Source organism: Fundulus heteroclitus, chromosome 11 (assembly GCF_011125445.2).
Source record: "Fundulus heteroclitus isolate FHET01 chromosome 11, MU-UCD_Fhet_4.1, whole genome shotgun sequence".
NCBI lineage: Eukaryota > Metazoa > Chordata > Actinopteri > Cyprinodontiformes > Fundulidae > Fundulus > Fundulus heteroclitus.
This window is the reverse complement of record NC_046371.1, coordinates 9619197-9640292: the sequence shown is the minus strand read 5'-3', so window position 1 is coordinate 9640292 and position 21096 is coordinate 9619197. Positions and strand designations below refer to the sequence as shown.

The following is a 21096-nucleotide window of genomic DNA, read 5'->3' as shown; positions in this document are numbered from 1 at the left end:
TTTTTTCTTCCCCCCGGGTAGACTGCTGAAGCATTGCGTCTTGAACGAGGTAGTGGAAGGACATGTTTAAATTGTTCAATTTGATGTGTTATGTCGTTTTGTCTTCAAGGTGCTGCAGGAACCAGTTGTTGGCACAGGTTGGGCGTGTGGACACCTCCCTGGTAACGTATCGAGGGCCAAAAGTGCCATAATCCAATAATAATTTATTAAATTAATGTTTATTTTAGTTTTAATAAAGTCATATAAATACATTATAATTACCAAATATATAAACATATTTTGTGCCAAACATTTATTAGATACACAAATAATCTTCAGATTAAAAAAAATGACATTAATTTTATGTTAAGATTATACAAAACTATGGTAAAAGTTTATGAGTGAATTTACTAAAATATTTCAAACTGAAGTAGTATTTATGCCTCCTAGCTGCACTCCAAGCCTGGTGTGGCGTAAACATCATGTGGATCTGCCCACTAGGAGGCGCTGTGGGCATCGTGGTCTTGTTAACAGTGCCTGCAGTTACACTCCTGTTCAAAGGGGGCGCCAAAAACACTGCTAATTACTTTAAGAACGAGCACTGGCAATTCTCCTACTTTGGCCATCTTAAACCTTTGCAGTTTTAATAATTTATATATATATATATATATATATATATATATATATATATTGGAGCAAAACGTTTACCGTCTGTCACGAGACGTTTCATACTGACCATGCGTTGATACTTGTTAAAGGGACATTTTGTACCCGCGTTGACAACATTTGAACAGTGACGATTTGTCAATAACGGAGTTGACAGAGTAAACATAAATTAGATAAAAAAGTAATTATCACTTCTGCTCTCATAAAACCTGGCTGACGTTTGATTTTGCAGCATTCACATCCTGTTTTGGGTTAATTGAGGGTGATTTTTGGTGTAGGCCTCCTAATTATAATGTTTAAAGGCAGAGGGACATCAGACGAATGAGCGTTTGGTTACGTGAATACTCTCTGCGGGGCAACAGCATTCTGCACCCGTGTCTGTCTTCATCCGGTCACTTAAATAATCATACCTGTCAATCAAAGTCACAACCGTGGCAGATACGTGGATGCCAGTGTTTCTCAAACATACAGACGCAAACGGAAGAGTCAGACAACAACAACGACAAGACAGCAGAGAACGGTGACAGCGAAATAAAAATCATCAAAACAAACGTAACGCAACGGTTACACGATACAAATGAATGCAATGGTTTTTGCAAATGGGTACAACATGGATGTAAGCAGGGACAAAAGGGTAATGCATAGGTAAGAGTATGAATTACAGTGGGGATCTAGAATTTATTAATTAATGATAGATTGATCGTGTGATTATGCAATAACTATATAAAAATAGATATGAGTAATTCTGTAGACACATTTTTATAAATTATTTTACATCAAATATTTATGTATTTAGAAAATTACTGAAACAGTTACATAATGATGTATATATTCATTTATTTAATGCTTTTTACATTATTGCATATGTAAATATTATTTTAGCAACTTATGTATTGTGGCACCTTTGGCTCTCTAGACGAGATGATAGATGGGGGTTATGAATGCTTTAAATTAAGAAAAGGGGCGGGGCTATCTGTATGCGTGCGTTTTTTGGTGGCTGTCACCATCAGATACTTATTTATTTATTTATTTTTATTTATTATGAAAAGAGAGAGGTTTGCGGCCCCGTCTGTGCTCCATGCTATGGACCGGCTGGGGAGGGAGACGGTAGTGACGCCTGGCACTGCTCACACAACAGAAACTGACTTTGAAGGGGCAAGGCTGAGTCTGCTGGCAGGAAAAAGCCAGCAGAGCATGCATCCATCCTTAGACGGGGATTATAAAGTTATTATAGGGCGAAAGGAGGCAGTTTCGCGGGAAGGAGCGCAACCGACTGAATTTGGGGAAATTATTCCGGGGGCCGCTGGAGCAGGCTCTTTTAGCGCATGTAGAGGGAGGAGAAGAGTGTTTGTGGCGGTGGGGGGAGAGTGGGTGAGTGAGTGAGAGAGCGAGAGAGAGCACAGGATCCAGGCCTAGTAAGTGCTGCCGCTGGGACTCGCCTCATCCGCTCTCAAAAATCTGGAAATTGGCCCATTTAAACGCCAAAATGAGCGGGCCGGGGGTCATTTTTGCGCTGGGCCACACCGGAATGGTAAGAATCTGGCGCCGGACCCCGCGTCATGTGCCATTTTCTGCGTGATTTCTGCTGTTTGTGATGCACATATAGCCTCGCATCTGTCGGAGGGGAAGTGTGCGCGTGTGTCTGCGCGCGTGTGTGTGTGTGTGCGCGCGCGCGTTTGGGTTTGTGTGCGTTCGTGAACTCGTGTCTTGTCGCGCTTTTTTACCCTCATGTTACGCTTTTTATTTTCCACCACGAATCCGTCGCATGCATACACACACACACACACACAGACACGCACGCACGTGTCGTCACACACCTACACACGCATGCACACACTCTTCCTCGTGCATGGTCAGACAAACACGCACGCGCGGGTCCGTTTTATTCTGAATTCGTGATTATTTTTTAATCGCTTAACTTGACGCGCCGCTGTGGCGTAACCGGCCTTATTGGGCGCCCGCCGTGCGTTCATGTGGGTGAGTTTTTACAGCCTGACCTTATCGTGTTTGATGTCATTTTCAACATATCGCGATAGCAGCTCAGAGAGGATTTCCAGCTCCTTTTTATTCGGATAAAATGTCACGTTAGGACGCGCCGCCGCAGGGATTTCGTGTTTTTTATTTTTTTTTTATTTTGGGCATCATATTTCGAGATCTGAGGTCTGATGTGTCACTTTGAGATGACGGACCATCGCCTGCTGCCATAACTAGATGAGATGCAGCACATCATAATAGGATACATGCTGAAACAGTATTTCACATGATTCTATCTTATAATATATAATATAAATTGTTATTGGACATAAAGATTGTTATGTCTGTGGAAATAGAAAACAAACCGATTCATAGGAATGTAATTTATTTGAAAGTTATAAACTTTAGCAAAAAATATTTATCAGTAGTTTAATCTGAGGACTAACCGTTGTTTTTGTATTTTTTTAAATCAGACAATGTCTTTGTTTTACATCGTTTAAATAATTTTGATCAATCAGCAGAAATGAATAACAGCTGAAATGTCCCATCTGTGTAAATGTTTTGTGTATTACTTTCTGCACAGTGGAACAGTTGCTAGCACTGTTGCCTTGCAGCAGTAAGGTTATGGGTTTGAATCCCAGTGTTGGGTCTTTCTGCATGGAATTTGCATGTTATTCCTGTGCATGCATAGATTTTTTTCTGGGTACTCTGGCTTCCTCCCACCGTCTGAAAACCTTACGTTTTGTTTCATTGGTCTCTCTAAATGACCTTGTGGTGCTTATAGACAATGGATGGATTTTCTGAAGATTTTACCTATTTCCATTGACTGTGATTCTAATCCTTTGTTTAACCAATTCAGGTATGGAAATATGTGAGATTATGACTCCTGATCAAACTAAAATAATGCTAGATATTTTTTGTCCGAGTCACATATAGCCTAATTCTCTTATAGTAGATTTAAAAAAAAATATTTAAGGTGCAAGAAGTCCTTTTTGTGATGGCTTAAGGGAATAGCAACAAAGGTTATATTGGCACTTTACACAGGTAGCAGGAGGTAATATTGAAATTAAACTCCATTTATTGTTCTTGTTTATGCACACGCTGGCGTTAGTGCTGTAGCACAGCTAGCAGCTACAGGAGGTTAGAAAAGTGAGGTATTTGACAAACATGTTCCCAACAGAGAACTTTGCTCTCAGATCTAATGTTGGTTCTCTGAGTTTTATAAATGAGTCTCTGTACCCATGGAAGCGGGGTCATGGGGGTGCTGCTGCCTATTTCAAATGATCATTGGACAAGATGGGGGGGGGGAGTACATCGTGGACAGGCTGTGAGCCAATCAGAGGGCCACTTCAAAACATGTATGAAAAATAAAAGAATAATATTACATATTCTGCGCCTTTTTCTCTTTTGACGCCTTCTTGTTTTTTAATGAACATTGTTACCATGACAAGTAAACTAGTGTTTGCAACATTAAACAAACAAGAACTAAGACACATCAGGGAATTCAGTCACTTATAGCCGTTATTACAACTAAGAAACATAAAGTTTCTTAGTAATAACGGCTCTATTTCCTCTTTATTTTTATTTTTTTGATCCACAGTATATATGTGGACACACTGTATATACCCTATGTACCTTTTCCTCACCTTTGGCACGTTATTTTGATTATCAAGCCGATGTGACAAGTGAATTTCTCCACTGTGAGTAGGGCTGAACAATTAATCGCATTTTCAATATAATCGCGATTTAACAAAAACGCAATTCCCAAATCTCAGAGGTCTGCAATTTTTGGCTATTTAACAATTAGTGAATCAGACGCATCCTTTAGGTGTCAGCAATATGTTTAAAGTGGGTTTGCCTCCACATGGAAGGGAAGACAGTTGAAGCAGTGAGATAATCTAACTTTTCTACTTGTTTTAGAGTTTGTATAATCTCACCATAGCATTAAGTTCTGCTAAATCAGTTTAATACATAGACTTGCTTGTTGGTTGCACTTTATGTTCAACAAGGATTGATGTCGAAATCAACTAAAAGCTGTTCTCTTGAACAATATTCTGATTTATAAAAACATTAAAAGTTCATATTTAAAATAGTCCTTGATTACAAACATATTTATTTAGAGGCCATTTTTGCTGCTTGTGGTTAATGCAGAAAAAAGTCAAAATTGCAATTTTGGTTGAAATATATTGTAGGCAGAACGCAATCATTTCTGCTCTGAGTTTAGATGCTGCGGGTCTTTTAGCAACTAATCCACGCGGCAAGGAAACAAATTGATTTCTTGTTTTGTATATGTTTAAAAAGACATGATAAATTAAACTGGGGGGGATCGCATTAAATCACAATATTAAGATAAAAAATCGCAATTAGATTATTTTCCAAAATCGTTCAGCCCTAACTGTGAGGTCGTTAAAGTCTATCTTATCTTATCTTATCTTATCTTATCTTAAAACGGCTTATTTTTCCTGATATATTTTTCTGAATTTCAATCTGCTCAGCTGCCTCATCCTCTTTAGCCACTTCAGCATCCTCACCATCATACAGGTTGTCTCCCAGTCATTCCTGTTCTGTACTTTTCTTCTCCATTCTCATGAGCATCTTACTTATCTCCATTTTCTCTATTATAGACCTTTTGTTCTTGATTTTTTTTTTTCAAATGTCCTTTATAAGTTGGCTTTCTTGTGTCAGGAATGTTCATTATCTCCTCTTCTTGTTTCAGGGGGGGATAATGCGAATATGAGTGGGGCTTACCAAGGCCCTGAAAGGAATAGCCATCGGTCCAGCGGCCCTCTGGCCCCGGCCGGCGACCTGTCTGGTCTTTCCAGACCGAGCAACCACAGTTTCGGTCTAACAATGTCTGCCACCGCCTCCTCCCTCAAACACACTTCTGTCTACGGTTACATACAAACGGACCACACCACCTCCTCCTCCTCCTCCTCTTCTTCATACAGCCCTCTCAGGAGGCTGCAGCACCTCACCAAGATGGTGAGCCAGCCTGACCTCGTCCTGCCAACGAGGGAAGCCGAGAGGGGCTGGGAGTGGGGGCCGAATAAGAAGGATAAGGGGAGAAAGGAGAGGGACTCCTGGGCTGATTATAGAAATTATTCCGTCTCTCAGATGACGAAAGGAGAGGAAAACACAAATGACTCTTCTCCCGGGCAAAAGCGAATCAGAGGTCCAAAGTGAAAGTAAAGATTTGCCTCCTGTGAGTTGTCATAAATCTGCTGTTTCGGAGAAAAATGCGGATAATTCTCTGTCAGGCCCACCTAGCCCAGCCTTTTCTCTCGACAGCAACAGCCCCTTTGCCAACGGCCTGCTCCACTTTGAATCCACTTTGTTCGAGGCGGACAACAACGACGAAGAGCAAGAAGCGGCAGCGGCCATTGGAGATTTGCTGGACAAACGGGACAAATCAGAGACTGTTCCTCAGCCTTCTCCCAGAAAGGTACATTTGGACTCGAAGGACGCGGACCTGCCGGCACCCAAGGTGGTGACGCGCTCCCAGTCCTCGGGTCAGCGCAGGAGATACTGGGACGGCTCCGAAGACGAGTGGGACAGCGACTCAGAGCTCTTCCTCTTCGACGACAGCCCTGCATGGCATATGGTGGTACGTTTGGTCTTATTTATCCTGTACAGCAGCACACATATGTGACACATATGCAGCTTATATTCTGCAATATTCAGTACACAAAAGAAGCAAAATGCTTTATTTTGTTGGAGTTTGATGCTGGAGGGAGAACCCCTCACTGCAAAAAAATAAGGGAACTAAAGGTAAGTAAAATTATCTTGAAATGAGTGTATTTGCCCTTAATTTGAGCAGCAAATTTAAATGATCCGCCAATGGAATAAGATTTTTGTAATTAAAACAGGAACAACTCATCTCCATCATCTCATTTCAAGTGCAGTATATCTATTTATCTTATTTTAGGGGTCAAAATACTCAGTTCATTGGCAGATAATCTCATTTACCTGCTGAAATTAAGGACAGATACACTCCTTTCAAGAAGATTTGACTAACTTTTAGTTCCCTTTTTGCAGTGCTCACACACATTGACCTGCCATTTACAGAGCAGCAGTCAAGAGCGAGTTGAAATCGACAGAAACATGATATGCAGCTAACGCTTTGGGCACAAGTCACGCTTGTCTTGTTTGTTACTGAGAGAAAAATAAATCACTTCTAACCAATCACCAACTTTGATATATTTTACTGGAATATTATGTGATAGACCAACACAAAGTAACGCATATTTGTAATGTAAAAGAAAAAAAATGTCAGGTTATAATCTTGGAACAAGGTTTGAACATCTCATAGAGCTCTATTCAAGGGTTTGAGTATAGAAAGAGGAAAAGCACGACAGATTACCTACGAACGCCTGGCCGTCCACCTACACCGACAGACTGACAGGGGGAAAATTAATCAGAGCATCACTGAAGAGTCCCTTAGTGACTCTGGATGAGCTGCAGTGACCCACAGCTCAGGTTGACGGCACAACTATTAGTTGTCAACTCCACAAATAGGGCCTTTATGGAAGAAATCAAATGTTGCAATGTGGCAATGTCCATGTTTGCAGTTTTCCACAAACAACATTTCATTAGACTCAAATATTATATTTTGACCTACTTGTAACGCGCCCTGTGTGGAGGAAGACTAACTTCAATTCAATTCAATTTTATTTATTCATGAAACATGTCATCTCAAGGCACTTTACTAAGTCAAATTCAATCAGATTATACAGATTGGTCAAGGTTTCCTATCTAAGGGAACCAGTTGATTGCATCAAAGTCTTGATAAGCAGCATTCACTCCTCCTGGAGGAGTGTAGAGCCACAGGGAGAGTCTTCTGCATTGTCCATGGCTAACTCTGCACAATAGTCCTGAACACAGCTTCACAACTCTGACACATGGATGGGAAGAGGGATGGAGCTAAATATAGGCAACTGTGCAGGATGTAATGTTAAATGTGGTAGTTTTTGTTGCAGTTTGCTTTCTGGACAGAAAGTGGCTATTAATTAGGGCTGAACAATTAATCGCATTTTCCATATAATCGCGATTTAAAAAAACGCAATTTCCAAATCGCAGAGTCTGCAACTTTTGGCTATGTAACAATTAAGGAATTAAACACGTCCATTAGGTGTTGGTAAAATGTTTAAAGTGGGTTTGCCTCCACATGGAACTGAAGACAGCTGCAGCAGTGAGATAATCTAATTTTATTACTTGTTTTAGAGTTTGTATAATCATACATAGCATTAAGTACAGGTCAATCAGTTTAATACATAGACTTGCTTGTTGGTTGCACTTTATGTTCAACAAGGATTGATGTCCAAATCAACTAAAAGCTGTTCTCTTGAATAATATTCTGATTAATAGAAACATTCAAAGTTCTTGTTTTGAATAGTTCTTGTTTACAAACGTCTTTATTTAGAGGCCATGTTTGTTGCTTGTGGTTAACGCAGAGAAAAGTCAAAATTGCAATTTTGGTTGAAATATATTGTAGGCAGAACGCAATCATTTCTGCTCTGAGTTTAGATGCTGCGGGTCTTTTAGCACCTAATCTGCACAGCGAGGAAACAAAATGATTTGTTGTTCGTATATGTTTAAAAAGACATGATAAATTAAACTGGAAAAAAAATCGCATTAAATCACAATATTAAGAAAAAAAATCACAATTAGATTATTTTCCAAAATCATTCAGCCCTATTATTAATTGACAAACAAAGCACAATTAGAAAGGTCAAAAGTCTGAAACAGAAGCCTTTACCCTTTAATTTCCTGAATATTCCAATACTCTTTCGCTATATCTGTAAATATTTTTGTTTTGTAGATTTATTTATTTTTCTGCACAGCTCAGTAATAAATATTCTTCATTGTCACGCAGCAGCAGAACAGCCTGAAGAAAAAGTCTTTGCCTCCTGTGAAATTTGTTGAGGGCGAAGTTGTTTGGGCAAAGTTCAACCGAAGGCCGTGGTGGCCCTGCGAAGTGGTTGTCGACCCGTCTCTGGGGGTCTATCACAGGATGAAAGGTAGGTGTGAAAACAGTGTTCACTGGCTGTCATCATATACGATGGCTTCACATGGCTTTACAGATTTGTCTCTGGTCAGCTGTAAATTAATACTTTCTGCAGTTATGAAATAAAAGTCTTAAGTGAGCCATAGGGGATAATTGTTAATTGGCTTTTGGAGATAATATTGTACACCTCATTTTATTCTAGCTCCACTGAGTAAGATATAAAACTTAATAAATAATGCTGAGATTTACCTAATTTGCTTTAACATGTAACAGTTCTTTAAATTGGGTATTCTAGCATAAAGCTTTATAATCTAATGTCTTGCTTTAGTAGTCTTAACAGAAAATCGTGTTTCTTTCACAATAACACCGTGATCCTGCTAAGCTAGATGAAAGTTGCGCTTTATTTGTCAAACAAGCTGCAAATTTGAATGTCGGTGAGCTAATTATGAACATGAAACGGGTAAAAACTGGAGGACTTGATGCTAAATGACTCACGGCGTAATTACAGAAATGTCTGTAATAAATGTTAGTTGCAGCAGCAGTTTTCTTTCCGGAAAAGTCGGATTTTTGTTGTGGGTCATGCTCGGTAAGCCTGTCACACAGATGTTCAAAGACCAAAGATTTTTAACAATAAAGATTTAATGTACTACAGACTTGCAGTTAATTTTCTACTGGATATTTTCCTTTTTTGTTTTAATCGACTGAAAGACAGTAGGCACCCACTGCCTAGTTATTACTAGGCAGGTTAAAACATTGTCGCTTTTATGTGAAACTTTAACATCTTGCTAAACTAGCCTAAGTAGCAAAGTAAATATTCTAAATCAACAAAAGTTTTGCTAATTGAGCTTGATAACTCTTAAAATGTTTGCTATTATAAATTGGGTGATTAGGTAAACCTTTAGCGAGTTAAACCTATTGAAGTAGCATAATCCTATCAAGTTAAACTTGCTAAAATAGACAAACGTTAGCTAACTAAACTTGCTAAAGAAGCTAAATGGCAGATAATTAAACTTGCTAAAATAGTTGAATGGTAGCTAATGGTGTAATATGTGTTATATTAGACTTTAGACAGCTTTATTTGTCATTTTGTATGCACAAAGTGTGTACAGAACGAAATTTTGTTTGCATACAGCTTGAAAAAACACAGTAAATTGCACTAAATTTCACAAAATTTCAGGATAAAGATGTTATATTTGGGTTATTTTTTTAGCCTTTATTTGCACTCTTATTTAACTAGTCTCTGTGATTCTGTTGAGAAAGAATGTCCATGTTGAGATTGAAAAAGGTGAGATTTTCATGTTGATAAATTATTTTTTAATTATTAGTTATTTTTTTATCCCCGTGGTGTCAAAATTGGTATCGAGTATCGAATATTTTCCGGGTATTAATATCGAGTTTGAAATTTCTGTATCATGACAACCCTAGTAGCTAATTAAACATGCTGAAGTAGCTAAATGTTAGCTAATCAAATGTGCTAAAATAGTTGAATGGTAGCTAATTAAACATTCTAAAGAAATGCTGTGAACAATCAAGGAATTCACAGATAGTTGTGACTGTCAGCAGCCCAAAGTATTATTTGTTTTCAAAGATTACAGGACTTGACTTGAAATGACAACAAATCTTCAGAGATTAGTATTTGTAATTAGGCTTATTTCTGTACCTGTCAGGAAAATGTGTGCGTCTCACGCTCATTGCGTGAGGCTTGAGAGCTCTGAATTGAAAACCCTTTTTGGAGGAAAACGAGAAACTTTAAGTTTTTCAGTACAGCTTTAAATGTCTTCATAGCACAGAATCTGTGTTGTTGAAGATTTTTATTGACATCCTCCTAGCTACAGATTCAGGAATCCATGAATTTCTAGTTTAACAGCTGCCTTTGACACAGTGGATCGTGGCATTCTTATTTCCATCTTAGAGCACTGTGTCGTCATTCAAGGGTCTACATTAGAGGGGGTTATACCTGGCTGAGATAACCTATTGTGCTGGACTAAATGACTGCAGGGTCTCCTCTGTTCCAGCTGTGTGGGGTCCCGCAGAGCTCAATATTTGGACCTATGCCATTTCCCTCACTTTTCCAAGTAGTTGGCTTCATTTTCAGAAAGCATAAGCCTGCTTTTCATTATTGTCCAGATGATACTCAGGTTTATGTGCCCCTAAAGAGGGGAATGACTACTGTTAGTTTAGGTCAAATGAATGTCTCGAGGAATTAAAATCTTGGATGACTTTAAACTTTGTAAAATAAAATAAAAATTTGTCCAAATGTCACGAGTGCACTGCAAAAAGGGAACTAAAAGTAGGTAAAATCCTCTTGAAAGTAGTGTATTTTTCTTTTTCTTTGATCCGAGCTGGTAAATCATTTTATTTGCCAATGGAATAAGATTTTTGTACTTAAAATAAAAACAATTCATCTCTATCATCTTATTTCAAGTGCAGGATATCTAATTATCTTATTTTAGGGGTGGAAATTCTCATTCCATTGGCGAATAGTTTTATTTAGCTGCTCAAATCAAGGAAAAATATACAGATTTTAAGAACATTTTACTTACTTTTAGTCCCCTTTTTGCAGTGTGTGTCTCCTTCTTGTCTAGACATTGGCTGTCTGGCAGATTACAGAAATCTTATTTTCACAAGCCTTTGTTTTAAAATGGATAGTGATTTTAGACCGGATGGCCAGACCAGTACAGTAGTGAAATCCATCTTTTTTTAACCAAGAGGCAGGTGGCCAAAACATGATTTCAAAACAGCAACAAAAGCATGCCTTTATTACAACTCAGCTGGGTTATTGTAATTCTTTGCACCTCAGAATTAGTAAGTCATCCTTATTTAGTTGGTGCAAAACTCTGCAGCACAACCTTTAACTGGAACAGAGAAAGCATATTACTGAAGTTTTATCCTCTGCACTGGTTGCCTGTCTGTGTTAGAGTTTGTTTTAGAAACTATTATTTGCTATTAAAGGGGACATGTGCTTTTAGGTTCTTCATGCTTCACATTTGAATCACTCAGTTGTGGTCTATATCTGGTGGAACTGCAATGCTTTGGTCTGAATTCCTTGTTAATGTTGCCCCACCGTCCCTCTTTACCCATTTTCTGAGATTCACTCATTTTGGTGCCATCTCTATAAGGAGGCACTTCAAACCCCACCCCCTCTCCAGGTTACAGAGTCTTCCACCCCACCTCAGTCTGTCATTTTTGTTTTTTTGGTATGCTGCGGGACAGCGTAATGTATTGTGTGGGTTAAAGTCCCTAGAACCAAACATTTTCACTTATCCACTGGTATCTTCGGCATCCTTCAGCTTGGACTACATAATCACAGCAATAAATAAAAATGGCAGATTTTTTAAATTGGTAAGCCAGAAGTCTATAACCTTGTTTAGCAGCTCAACAGCAAATACTGTGACCTTATTGGTTATAAATCATGACAGAGAGCACAGAAAGTTGAACAGCTTGAAAAATATGACCCAAATAGAGTATAAAGATATCTACACAACACCTGGAGAGACTAGATTAAACGTTTCTGCCTTCCTGAAGGCTCCACACTGCAAAAACAAAACTAAAAATAAGTCGAATTTTCTTAAAATGAGTGTATTTGTCCTTGATTTGAGCAGGCAAATAAGATGATTTGCCAATGGAATAAGATTTTTGCACTTAAAATGGGAACAACTCATCTCCGTCATCTTATTTCAAGTGCAGGAAATCTAATTATCTTATTTTAGGGATCAAAATACTCATTCCATTGGCAGATAATCTTATTTACCTGCTCAAATCAAGGACAAATACAGTAAGTTCAAGAAAATGTGACTTACTTTTAGTTCCATTTTTGCAGTGCAGGTAGACAACACAATGTATTTAAGGGATGAATAAGGGGATTTTGTCTGATATGTCCCCTTTAAGTCTTTAAATGGTCTTGCCCCTCCCTACCTCTCTGAGCTATTGCGCCTGCACTCCCCTTCTCGGTCCCTCAGATCAGCGGACCAGCTGTTGCTGGAGGTGCCAAGGACACGGCAGAAGCTCAGTGGAGTTCACACTTTTGCTGTTGCAGCTCCCAAATTATGTAGCACTTTGCTGCTGCAAACTAGAAAAGCTCCTACCATTGGCATTTATAAATCTGCTTTTAAAACCCATCTCTTCTCGTTGGCTTTTGACCAAGTATAAGTTGTTAATTAAATTTTAATTTTCATTCTGTCAATGTCACGTTTTATAGTTGTTGATTGACCTTGGTTGATATGTTTTATCCATATTTCAGTAGCTTAGTTAATGCATGAGTACACCTTCTTGGTGTTGTTGTTGTAATTTCCATTTCATAATATAATACCTAATTATTTATTTCTTTTTTAGAGCCCTGTGACAGGCATTGTCGGCTCTACCATGTCCGGACCTTTGGGGACCCAAAGGAACTTGTATGGGTGGAGGAAAAATCAACTCACACGTTCCATGGAGGCTTTGAATTTGACCAACTGCTTCTTTTGCGTCGAAGGAGCAAACAAAGAGAGAAGAACAACAAAAAAAACACTGTAATTGTTAAATTGTGAATTACTGCATGATGCTTGCATAGTCTGATGAAAGGTTGGTCCTTCACATTACTGTGAAATGAGTAACTGTCATCTAAGACGTTAAAAGGAATGTATGACTGCCAAGAACAACATGGAAAAAAATAGCACATTGTTTTATGTACATAAATCTGTGCAGATATTAAGCATATTTTTCTTATCTCACTACAGATTGCTAAGCGTTTTCAGCTTTCTTGGAAATCCGGTGTGGCGGAGGCTGAATCGGTTGTATCTGGGCGACCCAAGATGACTTCCTCCTTGGCTTCATTCATAGACCAAGCCTTATCCTGTAGTCCCCCACCAGCAGAAGAGAAGAAGCCCCATTCAGACGTTCCTTTGCCCACTTTACCCGTCTCCACTGTTTCTGAACCATTGCACTTAACAAATCAATCCACTTTGTCTACGGTTACAACTCAGACAAAACCAAGCACTTTAAAGAAAGCTTCTAACAAGAAGAAGCAAAGAAAAACCCCTAAGGACAATGGGAGTAAAAACTCCAGAAAGACGTTGCATTGTAGTCCTGACCAACCTTATAGAGATAACAGAGAGTGCCCATACTCTGATCTTGACTCAGTCCCTAAGATTTTGTGTCCTAAAGCACTTGAACGTCAGCCAAAGCTACTTCCATCTCAGCCGTCCGTGGCAGTAGTCAAAGAGCTAAAGAAACAACCTGAGATCCAGACTGGTCTTTGGTTTAGTAAATCAGGCAAGGACAGGCGACCTAAAACGACCAGTCCAGTACCGGACCGGTCTCTCTTTAGTAAGGGTCCCTGTAAGAAAAAGCACTTATCCGCGGTTAATAAGAAGGTGCAAGTTCCTTCTGCCTCATTGATTGGCGGGGGTTCCAGTGACCAGGTTGCACCGATAGACAAGAAGAAGTCAACAGATAATGGTCCAGTACTTGAACAGTCAGTACCTGAGAAATGTAGAACCACTGAGGCCAACCCTGTCGATAGAAGTGGCAGTCCTGTTGAACAGTCAGAATCTTTGGACAAACAAAACACCCAGTTGTCAATTGACAGCGCTTGCTCCAAAGGTCAACAGTCACCCAAGGCCATCACAACCCCTTCAAGCAGTTCATCAGACAGCCCAGGGACTAAAGAAGACTTGCATCCCTCAGAGAAAGTCAGTTTTAATGACCACTCAGGTTCTTTAGAGAGTGTAAAGTGTGTAAGTCAAACTGAACTCTCCGTCATCACGGCTACTAAACAGCTTAATGTAACTGAAACACTTTCTGACCATGAGAGGGAAACCCAGGAGGCTTTGGTGTCCTGTTTAGAAGTTGAAACAAGTGATCCAGGCTCCAGCTTAGAAGAGGAAACAAACCTGGTCACCCAATGCAGACTGCCCTTTGTGAAACTGATACGAGAGGAGGCAGAAGATAAGAATCATGACAACTCCAGCTCGACAGATTCTCCCACTGACCAAAGCGAATGCAAAGAGCAAGAGAAGACATCGGACACTGATGTGAATCAAGGAAACGCTAATAAATCAAACTCGATTGGTAGTGAAGCCAATGCCTCTATGGATCAAACGGCACCCTCAGAGTCCATTAAGGTGTCGGTCAAGAAGTTAAAAGCTAGAAGTGAGTCTGGCCTACTTCGGCTCTCGTCTGAGTCACCGCCTGGAGATAATGACGTGGCTTCCATGAAATCTTCTGACGAGTTAAGTAGCCCAGAAGTAGAACGGATATTGGTGTCAAATGTTAGCCCAAAAAGTATGGCTACCTTAGCGTCCAGTGAATCAGACAGCTCAGAATGTAAGAAAACATCCTCTGACCAGTCAGGCAATACAGAGGAAAACCTCTCACCGATTAAAGCTACGGCTTCTCCATCTAGAAATTCCCACGTCTCTAAAAGTCTGTCTCTTCCAAAACCCCAAAAAGCTGTTCACAAACTGAAGCAGGTTAAAGAAGTTAAAAAAGTCCTGAAAGAGCAGCCGGCCCATCTTCCGGCCAGCAATCGGCTGATGACTCGAGCACTCATGGCCTTGCGAGAGGTAGACCAGAAGAAGCGTAAAAAAGCCCAGCAAGAGATTGAACAAAGTAAGCTGCTGAACCCTGTGGAGAAAGTTGAGGATCTCACGTGGAAACCAGAACCCAAAGTTGATATTTGCACTAATGTAAAAAATCTCAAATCTAATCACATTGACAATGGTGAGTGTGATCAAGGCACCTTTTCTAGATGTAGCTCCCCTTTATTACTGTTCTCTGATTCAGATGATCTTGAGGCTGATGTCAAAAGTGAAGAGGAAGACCTTTCGGTTTCTTCGACTCCCCCGATGGACTTCATACCCCTTACTTCTAAAATAAAGGCGAAGCAGGAAGATCAGCCCCCTACAATACAATCTTCACCTCCTTCACCGTTCTCCTTCATGAAAACCTTTAAGAATGTTAAGGAGGTTTCCTTTCAATCTTTATCGAATGGTAGCGATGGGAAACCAGTCAGCTTCAAGTCTGACCCAAAATACCAGTTCAGCACTTTTCTTATGATGTTGAAGGACTTGCACGACACCAGAGAGCGAGATGGCACGCCCCTGGAGTTAAACATTGGGCCACCCAGTGCACATGTGAAGGAGGAGCCATTGGTGATACCACCCAAGGCTTCGCTGGAAGGACAAGGTCAGAAAACTGAATGTGTTCCTCGCACAACCGATTCAATCCCAGACAAAAGTGTGGTTGCACAAAACGGATGTGGTACGGGTCAGAAACCCAAGAGGCCCTATAACAGAAGGAGCAGCGTCCATTGGCTGAAAAAGAAAACCAATCGCAGGGTGCCTTTTCCCTCTGCCAGGTCTGGGCCTGGTTTTCCAGGACTTGAGGCAGCAACAGCAATGGCTCCCTGGCCTGAAGTGGACCTCTCCACAAAAATGCTGGATGTACAAAGCGGCAGCAGCTGGAAGAGCCAGGCTGGTGTTGGTGAATGCCTGGGAGGTCAAGAGGAGGAGCAGGAGGGGAGGTGGAAGAGATTAAAGGGCAGTCAACAGATTACTGGGCCTTTCGAAAAGAGGGAAGGTCCTACGCTCACCCCGGAACAGTCGACCAGGCTTACCGGAGACGGCTCGAAGAATAAGAAAAGCTGGATTCATAAACCTGGGGAAGATGACAAGGCTTCAGCAGGTAAAGAGAGTCGTTCCAGTCCTCCCTCACAAAACAAGTAATGACTGAAGGTTGCCATTTTCTGCAGCATGATCTATTTTCTACCATATAATAAACCAAACACGACACGACAATTGATGCCAACGGAGCTGAGCGAGTGATAAACACCGCCACAATGTTACGTAATGTTGTTTGGCAGACAGAATCAAATGTTCTAACACCTCAACACTCAGAAGACCCATAATGTAAATGCAGAATGACTGTTTATGTGCATCACAACAGAAGATTAAAGGGAGGGTCAACGAGCAAAACATGATAGCTAAGTTGGCGCAGTTTTCTATCTGACGTTAACAACAGGAAGACTTTGGATGAATGCTTGTTCTAGACTCTGTTATTGCCCCATTTTGGTTTAGCCTGTGCAAATTGTAGCCTCGGATTTCTGTTCTTAGCTGAAAAGAGTGGCGCCCAGTGTGGTCTTCTGCAGCTGTAGCCCGTCTGCTTCAAGGTTTGACATGTTGTGCATTGAGCGGTGATGCTCCTCATGCCTCCGTCCCCACAGCTGCCACTGTTTTGACTATTCTTTGTAAACTAGAGACGATCTAGCACTAAAAGTCAGCAGTTTTTTGAATAGTCTGACCCAACGCGTCAACGTAAATCAAATTCCCTGTCTATTCTGATCCTTGGTTTGATCTTCAGCAAGTAGTCTTCACTGCAACTACATTGGTCCCATGTTGTGATTTGTTGATTTACTACCTAATTAAATGGCGAATGAGTGTTGATCCACATCCACGAGGATCTTTTTAAGTGATTTCCTTATCTTAATTTTTTTTAATTCAGAACAAAAACGAGTACGAAAACCCAGCAAGCGACTGCTTGAATGGACTGAGGAGTACAACCACATTTTCTCCACAAAGAAGAAATCCAAAAAGCCTCTCCAGTTGATGGATAAGGTATAAATTACGCAGCGCGAGCTCCGCTCTATCATTATAGTCGTTATGTTACCACATTTAAGTTCTTGAACTCGAACGTCGTACTCACAATCTTTGTTTTTACCGTCAGGCCAACGATTCTGTTACTTCACTTACTGATCTGCCGGACTTGGACAAGAACCTACCCGACAGCTCGTCTTCCTCCTTACTTCCTGAAATACTGACGCCGCCCCCCGAAGAACCCGCTCCAACGACACCTTCAGAAGTTCAGATTCCCAAAGCAGAAAACCCGCCGACACAAGAGATGCCGGTGCTTTCCGTAGACTCCCTAACTCCTCCTCCTGAAGCTGAACCTTCGCTGACAGCAGGCCTCATCAAAGACAACAGTAAGACACCAACGAAGTTTCTCCTTTTTATAAATCAAAACACATTTGTTAAACTGTTGCTGCAACAACGATAAATATTTGTGTGACCTTGTCTTTCTTCTACATCTTTATGGAGTAATTTTGGACACTTTTCACAGCATGTCTTTAGTTCATTGAGGTGTAAAATCATTTGTTTAAGTTCTCTTTAGGTCCAGGATTTGAAGTGAGACGAGGTTTTGCTTCGTACTGGTTAATATAAAACTCTTTTAAGCCAAAATTATGTTTTTTTTTTTTTTCTTGTGTTGATGGGATTTCGTACAGTAATCAGTGTAGGTCAGGGGTGTCAAACTCATTTTGGTTTAGGGGCCGCATTCAGCTTAATCTGATCTCAAGAGGGCCACACGAGTTAACTCATTGCAAGATTAAATAGAACTAATAACAGTGGACTTGTTGTTGATTTTTATATTAAATGAATTTCACTTTTACACAATATATTATGAATAACCTGAGCGTTTTTAAGAAAAGTATGTGCAATTTCAACAATACTTTTACTCAGTTAAACATTTACTTGTGCATTATGCATAAGAACTGATCACAGTGATTGTACAATGTTGAAAAACATTTATTCACATTTTTTGGTACTTAAAAACACTGTCCTGTATGACAAAATACATCAAACAGATAAAAATTTTCCACATCTGAAGCTCAGTGCTCTCATCTGCTGATTAAAACACAGCGACCTCGTGGACAATATAGGAACAGCAGATTTTCAATTAAACGAAGTACATGTTTTTTTCAATAATTGTTTTATCATTCTCTTCCTTTTATCTCCTCTTTCTTTCACCTTTTCTTTTTTCTTCTTGTTCTTCCTTTCCTCTCCTACTTTCCCATTGTAGTGTCCATATCATTTGAGATATTCCCCGCATGAATCATAATAAAACTATTCACATCAAGTGGAGCACTATGGCAAAAGCAGTACTGCTCCACTTGTGAAAGTGAAATCTGACTCTCACAATTGGAGCAAAAGATTTTTTTTTTTTTTTTTGAATAATGATAATGCATTTAGCCACCGGGCCGGACTAAATAGTTTGGCGGGCCGGAACCGACCCGCGGGCCGTATGTTTGACACCCCTGGTTAGGGTGTTTGCTTTACGAAGGTCCCTATGGTCAACGCGTTACCAAATCATCACTGTTCCTCCACCGTGCTTGAATGTTAGTATGAGGTTTTTCTCTAGACATGTCATCGTGTATCGTGGCTCTACATCAATTTGTTTAAAGCTTTGTTTTTGAGGTCATGATTTTTATTTAGATGCAACCGTGCAAATCCCGGTGGTGCTGCTTTATTCCTGCTAGAGGGAGGACATTTTCTTCTCTGCACTTTTAATAAACCTTGTTCAATCTTTCTCTAATCAACCTTCATGGCAAGTTAATGACATTGCTGGACTTTAACATTTACAACGGCAATTTAGCCCTGCATAGTATTTTATTTTTATTTAACCTTTATTAATCAGGAATGTCCCATTGAGATTAAGAACGTCTTTTCCTGGCCAGTCTGAGATAGCATGCTTGGGGAGGGTTATGCTTGGACGGTTGCAGGTTCTGAGCTAGGGTTTGAGGCAGACCCAGAAATTAAAGACCGTTAATCCCCTCTGGCCCAGGAAAACCTTGGGATCCCCTATAACGGGCTGGAGAGAGTCACCGGGGAGAGGGATGAACTTGAGCCTTGAGCCTGATCTCACATAAGAATGACAGCTTTTTTATCTGTGCACTCCAGTAAACATTCAAAACCTGTGCATATATTCAGGTGATCTAAAATATATTTTTAATTGTGCTCTACAACACGGTGGCTACCACTGACTCTGTTAAATGGCTCGTACTTGTATAGCGCTTTAACCAGTCTGGCAAACTCCAAAGCGCTTCACACTACAGTCAGAGCGGGGATCAAACTCGCAACCCGCCAATTGCAGGACGAACTCCATAACCTCTGCGCCACCGACGCCCCAGTTAATTACTATGGCGGCAGTAGAGATGAATTTTGTCACGCCTTCGTTCTTCATTTTATTGTTAAATAACATTAAAAAATACTTCACCTTTTACCCTGAGGGGCGGGGCTAAGTAGGGTAGGGGTTGAATGGGGGCTGTGGTTAGGATGAGGGAAAGTGACGTGTTTAGACATGGAGTAACCAGGGTGACGCTGGTGGATTAGCCACCGTTCGTCTTTTGATGTGGAGAAATTTTTGTCACCTGAGGTTGAGGGAGGATTTGTGGAGTCCAGCGGGTCTGAGCCTAATCAGTTTGAGCTGCTGGTTCAAGGCGATGACCTGAAGCCGAGGCTACTGAGGCAGTGGAGGACTGGATGGGCGCAGTTTCTAAGTGATAAAGTGATGTTAGCAGCGTCGTTGCTAACATGGCTAACACATTCAAAGCCGAAACAAACGGTTAACATGATGGATCAATGCTCCTCATCCCATCTCCAGAGTCTGACTCGGCACGCATGTCTAACTTACATGCTTTTATACCTAAGATTACAAAACCATGTACAGTTTGAACCAATGGGAAAGTTTAACTGCAGTAGCCACTGTTCAACCCTAAGGGGGCAGCACTGAGACAGTTTTAAGACAAATATTGCAAAATGTAAAAATAAAAAAGAAATGCCCTGTAACATTAAGTTAGCACCTTAAGGCCTAGTTTATACAGTTTAGCTGCAAAAAAAGTTGATTTTGGGGTGAGCTAAACTTTATTTGTGAGCTATGAGCTTGGTTGAGTGTAGGTCAGTTTACCTAGATAAAATAAATGATGCTCCGCTTGCTTTTCATTTCAGCCTTGTGTTGCACCAGTCCTGCAGATTGGTCTGTGATCTGCATTTGGTCAGAAGCCCTTTTCTGACCGTCTCTTTTTTAATCTTTGACTCACAGAAGTTGCTCCTGTGCTTGAAAAGAAGCGGAAGAGGAAGCCCACTCAGAAGATCCTGGAGTACTGTCTGGAGGCCGAGGCATCTACAGTCCCAAAGAAGAAGGTACGTCAACACATATCTGCTGTATCGCGGTAGAAACGTGTAGACTCGTTGCACTACTCATTAAAATCCTCAGATCTTTGACACGGAGCCTTGATTCTGAGCCTTCATCTGCTCTTAGCTTCCCACATCTTATCACGGATATTCCCAAAATTTTACCATGACTGGTGTGTTTTCTTTCACCGCCCTGTAACTCAACACTTCAGGGTGGAAACAAAAACATCACCTGAGGTCCTTCCAGTGACACAAGCCGGTCAGACGTCTTCCAGCAGCTCATGTTTATTTTAGATTAACTAACCCCACATATTAAGAACGACTCCTTGAAGTAGCAGTAAGCAAAAAAAAAGATCTTTGCTCCTCTAAGATTTCAACTTATTTGAACTGTTTGTCTTTTAGTCTCTCGCTCCGACCAGCTCAATTATTCAAGTGAATTTAGAGAAGATTGTATCAAAGACATAAAACATTTATTTTGTTTAAAGGTACTTTTAATTTCCCCTCACAAATGGCCACCAAGAGCTACCAAAA

The 21096-nt window shown here is 40.4% G+C and overlaps 1 protein-coding gene across 1 annotated transcript; it reads left to right on the top strand.

Moving 5' to 3' along the window:
• The first annotated feature begins 77 nt into the window (after nucleotides 1-77).
• LOC118564636 (histone-lysine N-methyltransferase, H3 lysine-36 specific-like) lies at nucleotides 78-20764 on the top strand. Its single transcript, XM_036143520.1, is given in 10 exon segments — nucleotides 78-161; nucleotides 5336-5781; nucleotides 5783-6223; nucleotides 8492-8636; nucleotides 12956-13131; nucleotides 13339-16285; nucleotides 17102-17214; nucleotides 17324-17579; nucleotides 20474-20574; nucleotides 20693-20764. Coding segments are annotated over 9 exon segments (4680 nt in total). The 5' UTR covers nucleotides 78-161; nucleotides 5336-5352.
• Nucleotides 20765-21096: the final 332 nt, after the last annotated feature.